This window comes from Triturus cristatus, chromosome 11 (assembly GCF_964204655.1).
Source record: "Triturus cristatus chromosome 11, aTriCri1.1, whole genome shotgun sequence".
NCBI classification, from domain to species: Eukaryota; Metazoa; Chordata; class Amphibia; order Caudata; family Salamandridae; genus Triturus; species Triturus cristatus.
The window spans coordinates 145,658,032-145,672,392 of record NC_140594.1 but is presented as its reverse complement, the minus strand read 5'-3'; the positions used below and the strand labels follow the sequence as shown (position 1 = coordinate 145,672,392).

Below are 14,361 nucleotides of genomic sequence, written 5' to 3'. Positions count from 1 at the left end.
CTAACTGTGTTATTTTCTGAGCTATCCAGAATGGCATTTGCTCACATCTAATTGGCATTTTACCCATAACTGTGTGTAGCGTTTGTGAAGTAATTTTGGTTGCGGTCCCCTGATTCTGTCATTGCTGGTGTAACCCTGGTTGGCTGAAGTGTGAGTGTTCATATCACAAATTGTGTCAAGTTTCTGTAAAGTTTTATTATTTCTTTATAAAGTGAACGTAAGTCTGGTACTGGCATTGAGTCATGTCTGGATGTGGCGTGTAAGCAGTTAGGACTGGCCAAGTTGCTCCATCTCTTCCGAGCTGACCAAGTCTCACTTTTTCTTTTGTATGTGGGAGGGCGCCTTTAAACCAGTATATATGCTCCTGGTAGGTGAGCAGAATTTCAATGTCTTCAAACGAACAGTATTCATCTGGTGTTTTATCTTCAGTGTGAGAATGAAATGTATTTGTGCGTGCATTTGCTGATGGGAATTTAACCCATGAATAGAATACATCTGTTCTGTATGACTTGTGTGCCTCAATCACGAAAGTTACTGCCCCACCCCTAGCTGTGACTCCATATTCTGCTAGTTTTGAAGTTAGGGCAGTTCTGATATTTTCTGAAATGTTTATTTTTCACCTTCCTGTTCTTCCTCCCTTGCTGTAGTCGCACGTTGTGCTGGCGCAGCAGTGTCTTCGTCAGCCATTGTTGAAAAAGAAGAAGTTTCAAGGAAACTGTGATAAGGTTTTATCCACAACAGGTAACTATTTGTCCTTCAGGCTTGATAAACCTACTGCCTACTCAGTTGTGGCGGATTGTTCCCTTCCCACTCCAGACGTCTCTGGGGAAAATGGGAGTAGGGGTCTCTGAGAACAGCACGACTGAACTACTCAGATTTGACCGTTAAATAAGTACCAAATCAACGTTGGTGGCACCATGTCATATAGTTCCTATAAACCTATATAGGATCTGCACGTTTAGACAACATACACTGCGGGAATGGTGTCCAAACTGATTCCAGACACCCTCAACGGGTATGTTAGCCTGTATACCAGCTAGCTCACACTGCCACTATAGACCTCTCCTACCAAGGAGAGAATAGTTCTTGGCAACTATCGAACATGGCAACTCTGCCCCATCAGGGACCTTGGAAACAGTACAGTACTTTGCGCTCAAGTTACTCGTGCTCACTTCATCTTAGAGAAAGACACAGAATAAACAGTGGAGACATTTTCAATAAACATTTATTGAACCAGCGTCATTCTAATGTGATATAGGTGTGCTGAAACAACCATAACAAAGAAACAGATATAGATGATTGTAAGCACTAATAGAGTGAAAGGATGGTATATTCCTACCATTGTGCTACAACAATTAATACAGGCAAGTATTAAAATACATGACAGTAATAATGCGTACTCCTACGATGCAACCCTAATTAGATGTACCTAGGTGTACCTAGAATGTATGTAGGTTTAGAACCAAGAATCCCTCTAGGATATAGTCATCCCCATTACCTGAAGTGAGAAACTGTGGGACCCCGTCTTGGTCTCAAGTTGGACACCCTGTTAGGGATGTCAGACCAGTGTGAGCTGGAGTGTCTGCGTGCAGGAACCTCAGCATCTCACGTCAGTGTGTCAGCATGGAAGTCCTTTTTCTCCTCTACCTGCCTCAGCAAAGATATGGTGTTTATATACCCAAAGTGGTACCCTCAGGGAATATACCTTGCTGTGTCATGTCGGACTAGGATGGCGGAAGGAAGGACCCTTATACATACTTATTATGCAGGAGATGGTAGCCCTGCTGAGATTCCAAGAATCCTCATGCATAATGAATAAGCCTAGTTTTCGGAGAAAACCTCATGTCATTTAGGCATTACTGTAACTAGGTAAAAGGTTAGTACCAAGAACAGTTATGTAGTGTAATGGCAGGGGAAATATAGGTGAAAGGTTTATTCACTACCTGAGCCTATATCGGGGTACCTGTATGAAACCTTAACACCACTATGATTTTTGTGTTTATCTTCAGAGTATCTAAAACCTCTTCCAAAAGAGATAAAGTGGCTGATTTATCAGTTGCCCTTGTTGTTTAACATAGATGTTTATAAGTGCCAAATGGAGACCTGTTGCAAAAATCGCAATAATCCCCATTAAATCAGGGCAATCTGTGTCCATAAATGTAAGCGAGCTGATAAACCCATTTCTGACTAAGATTAAAAGGCCCCCCCATTGCTCTCACAAATCGCTCTGAAGGCTTTGTTTCAATGCTAAAAGTAGTAAACCCTTCTATAAATACTTTTTCTGTGGCCCAGGTTTCTTGGAGCATACAAATGGTATGTTCTTCAAAGAGCGACACCCAATTTGAATCAACCAGCTTTGAGCCTAGTCCCGCTACATTCCATGATAATAACCTAATGCTAGCTAGCGGACAATTGTTCCTGCTGGAACTATCGTCTTTTAAGACGTTGCCTAGGTTGGCTATGTATGACTGAACAGATATATTTTCTAAAGTGCAGCAATTTATCAAAGGGTTACGCTTATTGTCAATAACCTCACTTAAATCATCTTTATCGATGGAATACAGTCACCTTAAAGTTTGCATTGATTACTTTGCAAAGAATGTTCTTGTTAGACAAACAAGGATTCAGTTCAAATTTGTTTCTTAGTCAATCAATTTCCTCCAGGTTGGATGTGGCAACAGACTAAGGGGTTGGGCTGGACACATTCCTAATGGGCCGTCTTGTAACCATGGGCGGAGGGAATGCTTTCAGCCTTATTCCCAAAGTTTTAACCCCTACAAAATGACACATGCGCAATTCAAAATTAATAAGATTTACAACCTTATGATTTGAACATAAGACAACTTTTATGTAATCATGAGAGGATATATTAGGTGAACATCTTTTTGCATGCACAATGTCTGATCTAGCCACTAAAAGACAGTTACGTTCCACCGGAAGCCAATAGGTCACTTTATTAATTAAAGCTTCTGTTCTGTGTCCTCAAATGATTCAGGTTGCCGGGGACTCTTGTGCCAGGTTGATATAGACTTTTGTAGGATGGCTGCTTAATGAAAGAGAGATCAAGCAGAAGTTGATCCTCCACACACCGAACATTACAAACAGTTTCATCCAAACCAAAAAAACGTAAATTTCTTTGTATCAGAACACATCAAGGCACATTCTTGAGGTGGCAATAGAGAACATGTCATGAAGAGACGAGAAAGTGAACTTCTACTCAGATTAGGTGCCACCGAAACTGGATTGAAGAAAGATGCAGAAATGCATTGGTGGCTTTAGGAAAGTAAAAACTAACCCTTCTGTTACATCCTCGTATGAGACAGTAGACATCTGATGCCAACAGAATATTTTTACTTAGTATCACCCACTAAGAAACTAAGCAGCAACCATGCTAGATAGCTAACAATATGTATTGACTTAGTGTAAGCGGAAAAAAACTCTATTGTTGCTTTATAACAATGAATAATAAGACCGCGTCTATTGCAATATTTGCATTAGAAAATAACTTACTGCTTAACTTTGGCTATTACAAGTTGGCCGTCACTCTTTTGTCTTTTTCCTTTATATTCCAGGATCTATCTAAGATCATACTTAGATCACCATATTTTATTAAAACTAGACTGGCTGAGCTCCCCCTAATAAGAAACTCCTTCTAATGCTTACCTACTTGAGATATATTTCGCTTTACTCACTAACCTTGCCTTTCAATAAACACTTTCACATATTACTCCCACCCATTACAAAATTGCAGCCTTGTCCAACCACTTTCCTTCTTCTGTTATGGATGCCTCCCCGTCACATAGTATTGCTTGACGTTTGCAACAGCACTAAATCAAAGGTCAGCAACCTAAAAACCTCGGGCCTCACGGTCCCCAAATAGACAACCACATGAATTACCATAGCCCCACTAAAGACAGCAGCAATTATTGATCTCCCGACTCCTGGAGGTAAGCACAGTGCTATTTTCCGCCGCACTCTGCACATGCCTTGGGACACTTTTAAAACTTGAGTTACTTCGAGCCTGATTACGATATCGGGTAGTCGGACCGCCGTCTGCTGTTGCGGACTGCTCAATTACAATATGACCGCCTAGGTGACAATCAAAGTACTCATTTACATTGTGGCTTGTGCTGTGGCCATAGACAAGGGATGCAGCACAAGCCACAGTGTAAATGAGCACTTTGGGCACATCCATGCAGTGTGTGATATGCACCATGTGATGCATGGCACACAGTGCATGGATGTGCATGGGGTCACTACATGTGCCCCCTGGGCAACTTTCACTGGCCCACGAGAGACGAGGGCCCTGTTTGGGGCCCCCAGAGTCTCTTTCTGACAGCCTTTCCATGGCAGTGGGACAACCATGAAAAGGCTGTCGGAAAGTAATCCGGTCATTAGGGATTGCGATTCTGACCACTGCCCAGTCGGGATCAGTAGATCCTGTTGGAGGCGTCGGTCTGTACCCCAGCCAACAAGGGTCCGACTGCCTGCATCATAATGCGGCTGTCGGATAGAAGGGATGACGGTCGGGTGGACCGTCACCGATGGCGTGTCGGTGGCGGTTCGCCCGACATTGTAATTAGGCTCTAATTTCTTTTCTAAACCTTCTTTTAGACATCAATCATTACAACTTTAGCTCGCTGGACAGTTTGGAATACCCAGGTCACCTATGATAGTTTCTCCTCATCGACCATCTAGTTTCTCTACCTCCTTTATTTAACATTTATACCATATATTTTTTACCTCTCTTCTAGATCGAACATTGAAAACTTTGCTTTACCAGGACCTTGTGTTTTTTAGTAGGCCTTTTTCCCCATCACTCAGCATCATGATTAGCTCCATGACGCCGTCAATTCTCACCTAAATGTTCACTTGGTTCCAGGTCCAAAACCAACTCATTTAACTGAACAATTATACTTTGTTATTGATCGCTAACACTGCATAGTAGGCCTGACTGTTTTATCAGAAGATTTTCCATGCATGATTACTGCCCAACATGCATGTACAACAATACACCAGCACTTCTCTTCCGCCCCATTATTTAGAATCTTTTTGACTAACCACCTGTATGCACTGTCCCACATTTGTGAAATGCTATGATACTGATAAAATATACTATACAACAACTTTTTTTAGTTGGTGATTGTTAGAAATGGGGGTCTCTAGTTGGCAGAGGTAGGTACCTTTGTCCAAATAGGGATCCTTGCTTTTAGTCAGGAAAAGGGGGATACACACTCTAGATAACCTCTGCTCACCCCCTTGGTAGTTTGGCACGAGCAGACAGGCTTATCCCAAAGGCAATGTGGAAAGTAGTTTTACCAACACACACAGTAACAGTGAAAACACCACAAATAGACACCACACCAGTTTAGAAAAATAAAGTATCTTTATCTAAACTTAATAAGACCAAAACGTCAAAAATCCAACATACAAGTATTGAGAAAAATTACTTTCAAAAGGTTTTAGCATCTGAGCCCATAGAAAACTATAGATGTGTGATTTCTTGCAAAGTACCTGTCATTGCAACAAAATTCACCAAGCCAAACAGCAGGTCAGAACTCCCAGCATGGAAGTTCAGGGGAGCTGGGTGTGAAGTCTTTGTGTTCCTGAGACTTCAGGACAAGAGGCAAGCTCTACTCAAGCCCTTGGAGACTTTCGTCAAGCAGGGGACTGAGCAGCAAGCAAAGTCTGTCTCCTTCCCTTGGCAGAAACAGCAACTGCAGGCAAACTCCAGACACACAGCAAGGGCAGTACTTCTCAGTTTCTCCAGCTCTTCTCCTTGGCAAAGGTTCCTCTGGATTCCAGAAGTAGTCTAACGTTCAGGGGTTTTAGGTCTAATACTTATACCCCAAAATGTATTTGTTCTCTTTGTGGGGAGAAGCCCTGTGCCCAGTCAAAACCAGTTCTGTCATCTCTGGTACAGCTTCCTGGCAGGAGGTGGAGACAGCATTGTGGAAAGCAGACCAGGCCCATTCAGGTGAAAGACAATCTCCTCCCCCTACTCTAAATGCAGCACAGGTCTATTCAGCTCAGCCCTGACTCATCAGGCTCTCTAAAGCCACTGATCCTCCCCAGCCCCTGACACTCAAAACCCAGACAGTCAATCCACATCCTAGCAGAGGCACACTGGCTGGTTAGGCAAGAAAATACCTACTTTCTAAAAGTGGTATTTTCAAACACAGAATGTAAAAATCACCCTCACTAAAAGATGCATATTAAAATTCAGAGTTCAGGCATATCAAACTTTATTTCCCTACCTTGTTTCCAGGGGCAGTTATGTGTATAAGCTGTTATAAACAAACTCCCTATTCTGTCCTATGGGAACAGGTAGCCTTGCAATAGTGAAAAATGAAAATGGCAGTAATTCACTATCAGGACATGCCACACACATCAGGGCATGTCCTACCTTTCACATACACTGCACCCTGCCCACAGGGTCTACCTTAGGGATGACTGACATTTAAGAAATGGGAAGGTTAGGACCTGGCAAATGGGTGCACTTGCCAAGTCGACATGGCAGTTAACAACTGCGCACAGACACTGCTGTGGCAGGTCTGAGTTACCTTTTCAGAACAACTCATGTGGGTGGCACAATCAGTGCTGCAGGCCCACTAGTAGTATTTGATTTACCAGCCCCGGCACACTCAGTGCACTTTACTAGGGGACTGACAAGTAAATCAAATATGCCAATCAGAGAGAACCAATCAAAATAACAATTTACACAGGGAGCACTTGCACTTTGACACTGATCAGCAGAGGCAAGGTGCCCAAGCAGCTAAGCTGCTTTGGGCACTTTGCCAGCACAGCTTCAAAAATACACGAGATAGAGGCAAAATGTCAGGAGAAACCATGCCAAAGATGCCAAGTCTAACAGTGATTAGACCAATAATATGACAGTGTATTTAATTGATTGTTTTTCTTTGTATCTTCTGTTTTTCCATTTTTCCTGTTTGTGATGTCATTTCATTACTTGGAAATCTTTCTTTTCCTTTTTTCACTTTATATCACTCATAATATGGATATGGCTAATATACTGAAATTATGCAATTTCCAGTTTTGTTTCAATGTATTTAATATTGATTTCACATGTTACAATATTATTGTGTTCACTTATGGTAATTTACCTTTATACACAGCCTTGCCGCATGGGCGAAACACAAATTGGCTGGTCCCAATTCTCAAATTCTTGTACCAAGTCAACAATGTTTGAAGACAATCAAGAATTAATAAACCAATACAACATAAAATGATAACTTAATGTACCTTGTATTTAACATTCTCAGAATAATTAATTTTGGAACTTGGACTTATATACTTCACAAAACTAACCTATACCCTGGGTTGCTATATATTGATATCTGTGCGAAAATCGTAGAGACTTGGATGTAAGTAAAGTGGTTTCACCAGGAGCTGTGCTTTGGAAATGTTGCTTTCTCCCAAAGTAGGAGGTGAAACATTTGGGTAAAGTGGGTAGAAAGACCTTATGGTTCTCTATCAAGTCATTTTCATTCATATTCATTCATTCTGATTATCTTCCACATGTGGAATCCTGGAACACATCTGTAATGGAGAAAGAAAAAAACTCTTCTAATAAACATAAACTTCAATTTGGACATGTACCAGCCCCGCTGCCCCCCCCCCCCCCCCAAAAGAAATATTTCCTTCTTTTTAAGTGGAGAAGTGTGGCTCAATGAGTGGAGAAGTGTGGCTCAATGATTAGAGCGGCAGGCCCTGATGCAGAGGTCTAGCCCGGGACCAGTGTTCAATTCCCCGCCTCGGCGGGTCTTGGGCTCAAAAATTCCACGGACCTGATAATTCTCGCCTCAGTGCCATTCCAATCATGGAGTCCCACTCTGCAACTTTGGGCACTAGCTTGCTTAATCTCCACAACGGCCCCCACAACGCTAAGGATGCCTGGCCTCCACCTTGGGGGTGCCCAGGAGTGGACGCCTCACAGGGAAAGCCAGGATGGGTTCCACAGCGGTATTCGTACAAGCGCCTTGAGACCCTTGCGGGTGAGTAGTGCGCTATACAAGTATCAATTTACATATCAATTTACATTTAAGGTTAAATAGTATTTTATTGAAGAAAGGGGTTAGGGTGCCAACTGTCTGACATCCCAGCGCCCAGTTTGCTCAGATGCATTATGGTAAATGCGATGCATGATAACACTTCAATAAAAAAGTCTTTTGTTTTCATTATAGTTGATTCAGCCATTGCTGTGTCTCTCTCTAGGCAAGTCCTCTAAAACAATTGTCCTGCTTCAGTGCAGAGTAACACTGCATTTGAAGGGTGCTGCCCATGCTGCTAACAGTCTTCTTTGGTCTATATACCACTCACCGAGCCCAGGTGCATCAGCCAGAACTTGCTAAGTAATGTATTCAAAGTGGTTTATTATTTAAAAGTAATATAATAGTTATTTATTAATTGTATTGTTTTAAATTATATATATATATATTTAAATATATGTTACATATATATATATAATATTGAAAGAATTTGCAGCAATAAATAACCAATTTTTAAACTATTTTAATTTTAGATATTAACTGTAAAATAAATTCAAAATTAACAAATGCACAACAAAAACATTTACAATAAAGATATTAGAATTTGTTTTATGTATTATTCCTTACGCTACACAAAATTTAGAAAAAATATTTTTTTTCATATAAATTAATATTTTAACAGTCTTACACATTTTACAAAATATCAGAAACAAATACAGTAAATATAAAAGAAATTGTAAAAATAATATAAATAGCCAAAATATTTTTGACAAAAACAATATTAAAGATATGTAAAATCCACTCTGAGCAACAGTAGGAAAAGCATTGGACTTCAGAGGGTTAGATTTACTATTCCCATCCAGTCTGAGCAAAAGTAGGGAACGCATTGGATTTTGGAAGGGTTAGATTAACTATTCACACTCCAGATTAAGCAACAGTAGGGAGATCGTTGAATTTAAGAGGGGCTAGATTTCCTATTCTTACTCCAGCCTTAGCAAAAGTAGGTAAAGTGTTAGACTTCAAAAGGATTTCTTATAAGAGTGCAAGTCCTAATAAAAAATTATTGTATTATATTAAATAGAAGGAAATAATTCTATAATATTTAAGAAAAATATGAAAACATTATAAAGTATCAAATAAAAACTTCAAAAATGAAATGCCTTATAGTAACACTCACTATCCTACAAATAATTCCACATTTTAAAATACACACCAAATTATTTAATTTACAATAATACAAAAAAAAACAAATAAAAAATACAAACAAAAATCGTTCCACAGAGAAAACTTAAAAATAACTTTAATGACAGAAAAATTATACCCAGTCAATTATAACTTAATGCATTACATATAAAAAAAACTAAAACTCAAACTATTGCAGTATTACTAACTTCCAACCGTATTCTCTAACAAAATATAACACTGTATTCAAAGTACATATATCATAAACATGTAACAATTAAAATACACACTTTAAAAATATTAAACCTCTTCAAAAAGGAAACATTTAAAATATTAGTGAATGTATATATTTAATAGTCACTTAAATATTTAATTAATGGTCACTACGCTACAAGCCCAACAACTCACTACTAAAATATAACTTACTAATACTAATAGTAAAATTAAAATGAACAAATTAGAATAAACAATATAATAATTAACATAAATACTAATCAGTTGAATAACTAATTTGCAATAAAAACAAGTTAACATTCAATTATATATATATATATATATATATATATAATAATATATATATATATATATATATATATATATACTTTCATTAAATTCCCACTCTATATGCCTACAAACCCAACAGTGTACTGACAAAATATAGCATACTATTAGTAAAATTAAATATACATTTCAATGAACAAATTAAAATATAATGCAATAATTAAGCAATTAACATAATACCTAATAATAACGTATGAATTGACAATACATACCATTACATTTAAACTATTTATAATTAATTAACTTGCCATCCTATTCCTCTACAACCCAAAAAACTACTACTATTCTATAAATAAATAATTACATTTATAAATAAATTACTAACATGCTTAAAATTACAAACTTTTCAAAAAATGTAAAACTACTGTCCTAACAATACTAGCACCTGAACTTAATATATTAACTAAAACATTTTAAGTCGATTAAAAAACTAGGTTTGTACAACTACATTAAAGAAAACAAATTTAAAACAATATTCTTGAAAATTATAGTAAATACCAAAAAAATGATATTCTTGCTAATGATATTCTATCCCATGATGTTTTGGTAGTAACAATCTTTTAAACTATATTTATGTCTAGCGATACTAAAAACTCACTATTTTGTTCAAACACCCATATGCGTGTACTGGAACTCTGATTCCCTATGCATGATAAACCAGCCTGTAGAAGAGTTCAGATAAATGTTTAGGAAAATGCTTCAAAGTTCGCTTTCACAACTTTTAAAGATCTTTTCTTTATTTCCAATGTCCATTGAGAGGAATCCTTAGGAAGCAATAGGTCATGGCAAGCAAAATATGAAATCCATGTAGTGAGGTCCTGGCTGTCTACACTGTGTCTCAATTGCCTAGTAAAGGATGCTGTAATCCATGAATGAAGTTATACTCAGCAATCCAAGATGGCTTTGGCCTATCCAGAATATATGAGAGCTTGTGGCCTGCTGGGAAACATAGTTTGTTGTCAGCAACTTCCCCATAGTGTGCTCTCCATGTGCGGACCGACTCAGTACAAACAGCGCTTTTACTCCATGGTGGTAGCAAGCCTTTCCTTCTCTGAAAGGAACTTAGCGGCGCAGTAAGCAGTATTTCCTGACCGCATTTAGCCAAAAAAATGAACATCTTCGGGTTATGAAGCAACACAGAGGCTAGGACACTTCTAGGGGTGCTTGAAGGTGCTTAATTTTTTTGGTCTATTTCTGAAGATTTGCAATTCGCTATAGAAAACTGTGCCACTTTGCAAAACGTTTCTCTTTGCCAATTGGGGATGACTATTTTAAAATTTCTTGTTTAAGTCTACAAATACTTCGATTAACATAATCTGAAAAGATCTCTGATACGTTTTTGTTTACTAACCTTTGATTTACTCTTGGAAGCACTTGGATGTGAGTGATACAGAAATAGTTGACAAAAATGTCCGCTACATTGTCAACTTTGCACCTGAGCTACGAGAAATTATCACGGAGACTAAACATATGGAGCAGCTTGGATTTTCTGTTCCTGAACTGGCAAGAAATGTTGCACTCCAGGAAGAGAAGTTTTTAAGGTAGGAGTGAAATAGTATTGTATGCCATCAATTTATATTGTACATCCTTACAGTTCACTTTATGTGTCTTATGTGTTTTCATTTTCTTTTTTTTTCATTTTATTTGCGAGGCACTCACAATTAAGTTCTAGATATAACTACATGAATCCAATGCACACAATAAGAGTATAACAATACAAATAGAGATTTACATCAGTATGAGAGGTCCAAACATGTTACACAGGTGGGGACTTTCCTTAGAAGTTAGAGAGGCTAGAGATTCATATTAATATAAGAGGCCCAAACAGGATTTAAAGATGACAACCTGATATAGAAGATGGTGAGGTTAGGGACTTCAGAAGATACTTAATATGAGTGTACTAATATGGACGGCCAAGTAGGACATAATACATTTCTTGGTACGTTTGAGCAGAGCCTCAGATTAATGTTAACTATTTTGAAATCTATCCTTCCAAATAAAGGCCACTTTCTATTTCATATTCAATAAAACTGATCAATCTCTTATTGAAAAAATGCCTTTGAAGACCTCAAGGTTTTGCCAGGTTTGAATAATGGTGTATTTACTCTTCATAATTGCAATTCGAGCATATCAATCTAAGGGTCGGATTTAGATCTCGGTGGACGGGTCACTATAAATGTGATAGGATATAATGGGATTTATCTTTCCACGGACTGAATATCCGTCACTGTTGTGACAGAGTAATCCGTCCGCCGATATCTAAATCAGGCCCTACGTCTTTGCAGTGGAAGCATGCCCCGTTTAAAGTAAATAAGTGAGTCTGCCAATATCTACTTCATCAATGATTGGCTGCAATCATCTCTTTGGCATTCCAGGACGTCCCCAGATTTAATGAGTTTACAACTTCTTCATTATTATATGCAGACAGTACAGTATTAATTACAATAACTGAGCTAGCACTCCGTAGCCAACTTCTTTTCTTTTGTTCTACTGCATTATGAAGAAATGAAACATCAATGCTAGGATATGCAAAATGACGTCTGAAATATATCCAAAAATAAAAAAAATCCAGCATGGAGCTGGGCTTGTGCAGGAATCATTCAATTTTTGTCAGTGCTTTGTCAGTATCTGTTTAAAGGTTTTCAGCTTTAAACATAGATTTCTTTGTGAATTACAATGAGGAGCTAGGCACACCATTCACAACCTTTTCTCCTTGCAGTTCTCAATGTATCGCAAAATTCACTTTGTGCGTCAGATAGACTTTTTCAACCAGTACACTCTTTTGTGGGTGAAAAGTCTGCTATTTTGCGAATCACAGGTTTAATAACCACAACCTCAACATCATTTCCTACGCCGATGACACCCAGCTGATTCTCTCCCTCACCAGAGACCCCGACACCGCCAAAGCCGACCTACACGAAGGGATGAAAGATGTCGCCGAATGGATGAACATCAGCCGCCTGAAGTTGAACACGGACAAGACAGAAGTCCTCATCCTGGGACCGTCGCCCTCCGCATGGGACGACTCCTGGTGGCCCCCGGCCCTGGGCACCGCACCCAAGCCAACGGACCACGCACGCAACTTGGGCGTCATCCTGGACTCCTCCCTATCGATGACCAGACAAGTCAACGCCGTCTCCTCATCTTGCATCCACAACCTCCGCATGCTCCGCAAGATCTTCAGATGGATCCCGACCGAGACCAGGAAGACTGTCACCCAGGCCCTCGTCACCAGCAGACTAGACTACGGAAACACCCTCTACGCCGGTACAACAGCCAAGCTTCAGAAAAGACTTCAGCGTATCCAGAACGCCTCCGCCCGTCTCATCCTGGACGCCCCCCGACGCAGCCACATCTCGAGCCACCTGAGAGACCTGCACTGGCTCCCTGTCAACAAGAGGATCACGTTCAGACTCCTCACCCACGCACACAAATCCCTCCACGACCTGGGCCCAAGGTACCTCAACGACCGCCTGACCTTCTACACGCCCACCCGACAGCTACGATCCGCAAACCTCGCCCTCGCCGTCGTCCCTCGCATCCAGAGAGCTACCGCCGGAGGAAGATCCTTCTCCTACCTGGCGGCTAAGACATGGAACTCCCTGCCCGTCCACCTGCGGCTGACCCAGGACCACCTCGCCTTCAGGAAACAGCTCAAGACCTGGCTGTTCGAGCAGTAGCAGACCCCCTCCCCCAAGCGCCTTGAGACCCTTCCGGGCGAGTAGTGCGCGATATAAATTCCATGATTGATTGATTGAAGATCTTGGCCATAAACATTAATGCACCATATAATTTGTGCAAATCCAAATAATACCACTTGCCCCTCCGCTATTTTAGCACTCAACAACCCACTTTTAAATCTCCCTAAACAAGAAGAAAACATGCACCTTACTTTAACCTCCCTTTAGCAACTGATGGCTTCCCCAGATGAAGTGACTGGGCACCTCCAACATTAGTGAGGAGCCAGGTAACCAATTTGCTCCGCAGAGTGGCTGTCACTGCTGATGCAGTACTCCCTTATGACCCAACACAGGACTTTGTTGCGTACCATTAGTAGGAGACACTACTGCTGCTTTCCTTTACTGTCCAAAATCTCCTCAACCCATTTTCTAAGGCATAGCTGATCATAATGCTGCTTAGATTTCCACACATGCTCACTAGTGTTATTCTTTTCCAAAATGCTTTATTGGCATTAATTGAGAGTCACCACAAATTCTATAGGATACAGTAATCAACATGTTCATAAGGTGGATGGACAGGCACCTCCCAGAATTTCAACAATCCTCACTAGTGTTTTCTTACTGCTTTGCATTCATAATTAATTAATTAATTATGTTTTCACCCTTAGTGCATGGTCATTTTATGAAGGAGAACCAAATCTATTTTCACTAAGATTACTTTACCATCACTGCTGAGGTGAGGCGCCCCTAGTGATCTGAAAAGCAATCCCAACCTAGGGGTTGATTATAACGGTGGGCGGTTCGCTATCGCCCGGCTGGCGGTGGCGATCCGCCCGCCATCACAGCCACATTTACCCCCACCATATTACCTTGGCGGGGGGTACCGCGGCGGACGGATTTGTCCGTCCGCCGCTTTTCCGCCAGTCAGC

The 14,361-nt window shown here is 40.1% G+C and overlaps 1 protein-coding gene across 1 annotated transcript in view; it reads left to right on the top strand.

Annotated features, from left to right (window-relative positions):
* Positions 1–14,361, top strand: part of DNAH10 (dynein axonemal heavy chain 10) — a 1,995,301-nt gene that overhangs the window by 523,117 nt on the left and 1,457,823 nt on the right. Inside the window, exon 15 of the mRNA XM_085636177.1 lies at positions 11,124–11,293. Coding sequence (XP_085492303.1) covers positions 11,124–11,293 — 170 coding nt within the window. The remainder of the gene's footprint in view (positions 1–11,123; positions 11,294–14,361) is intronic.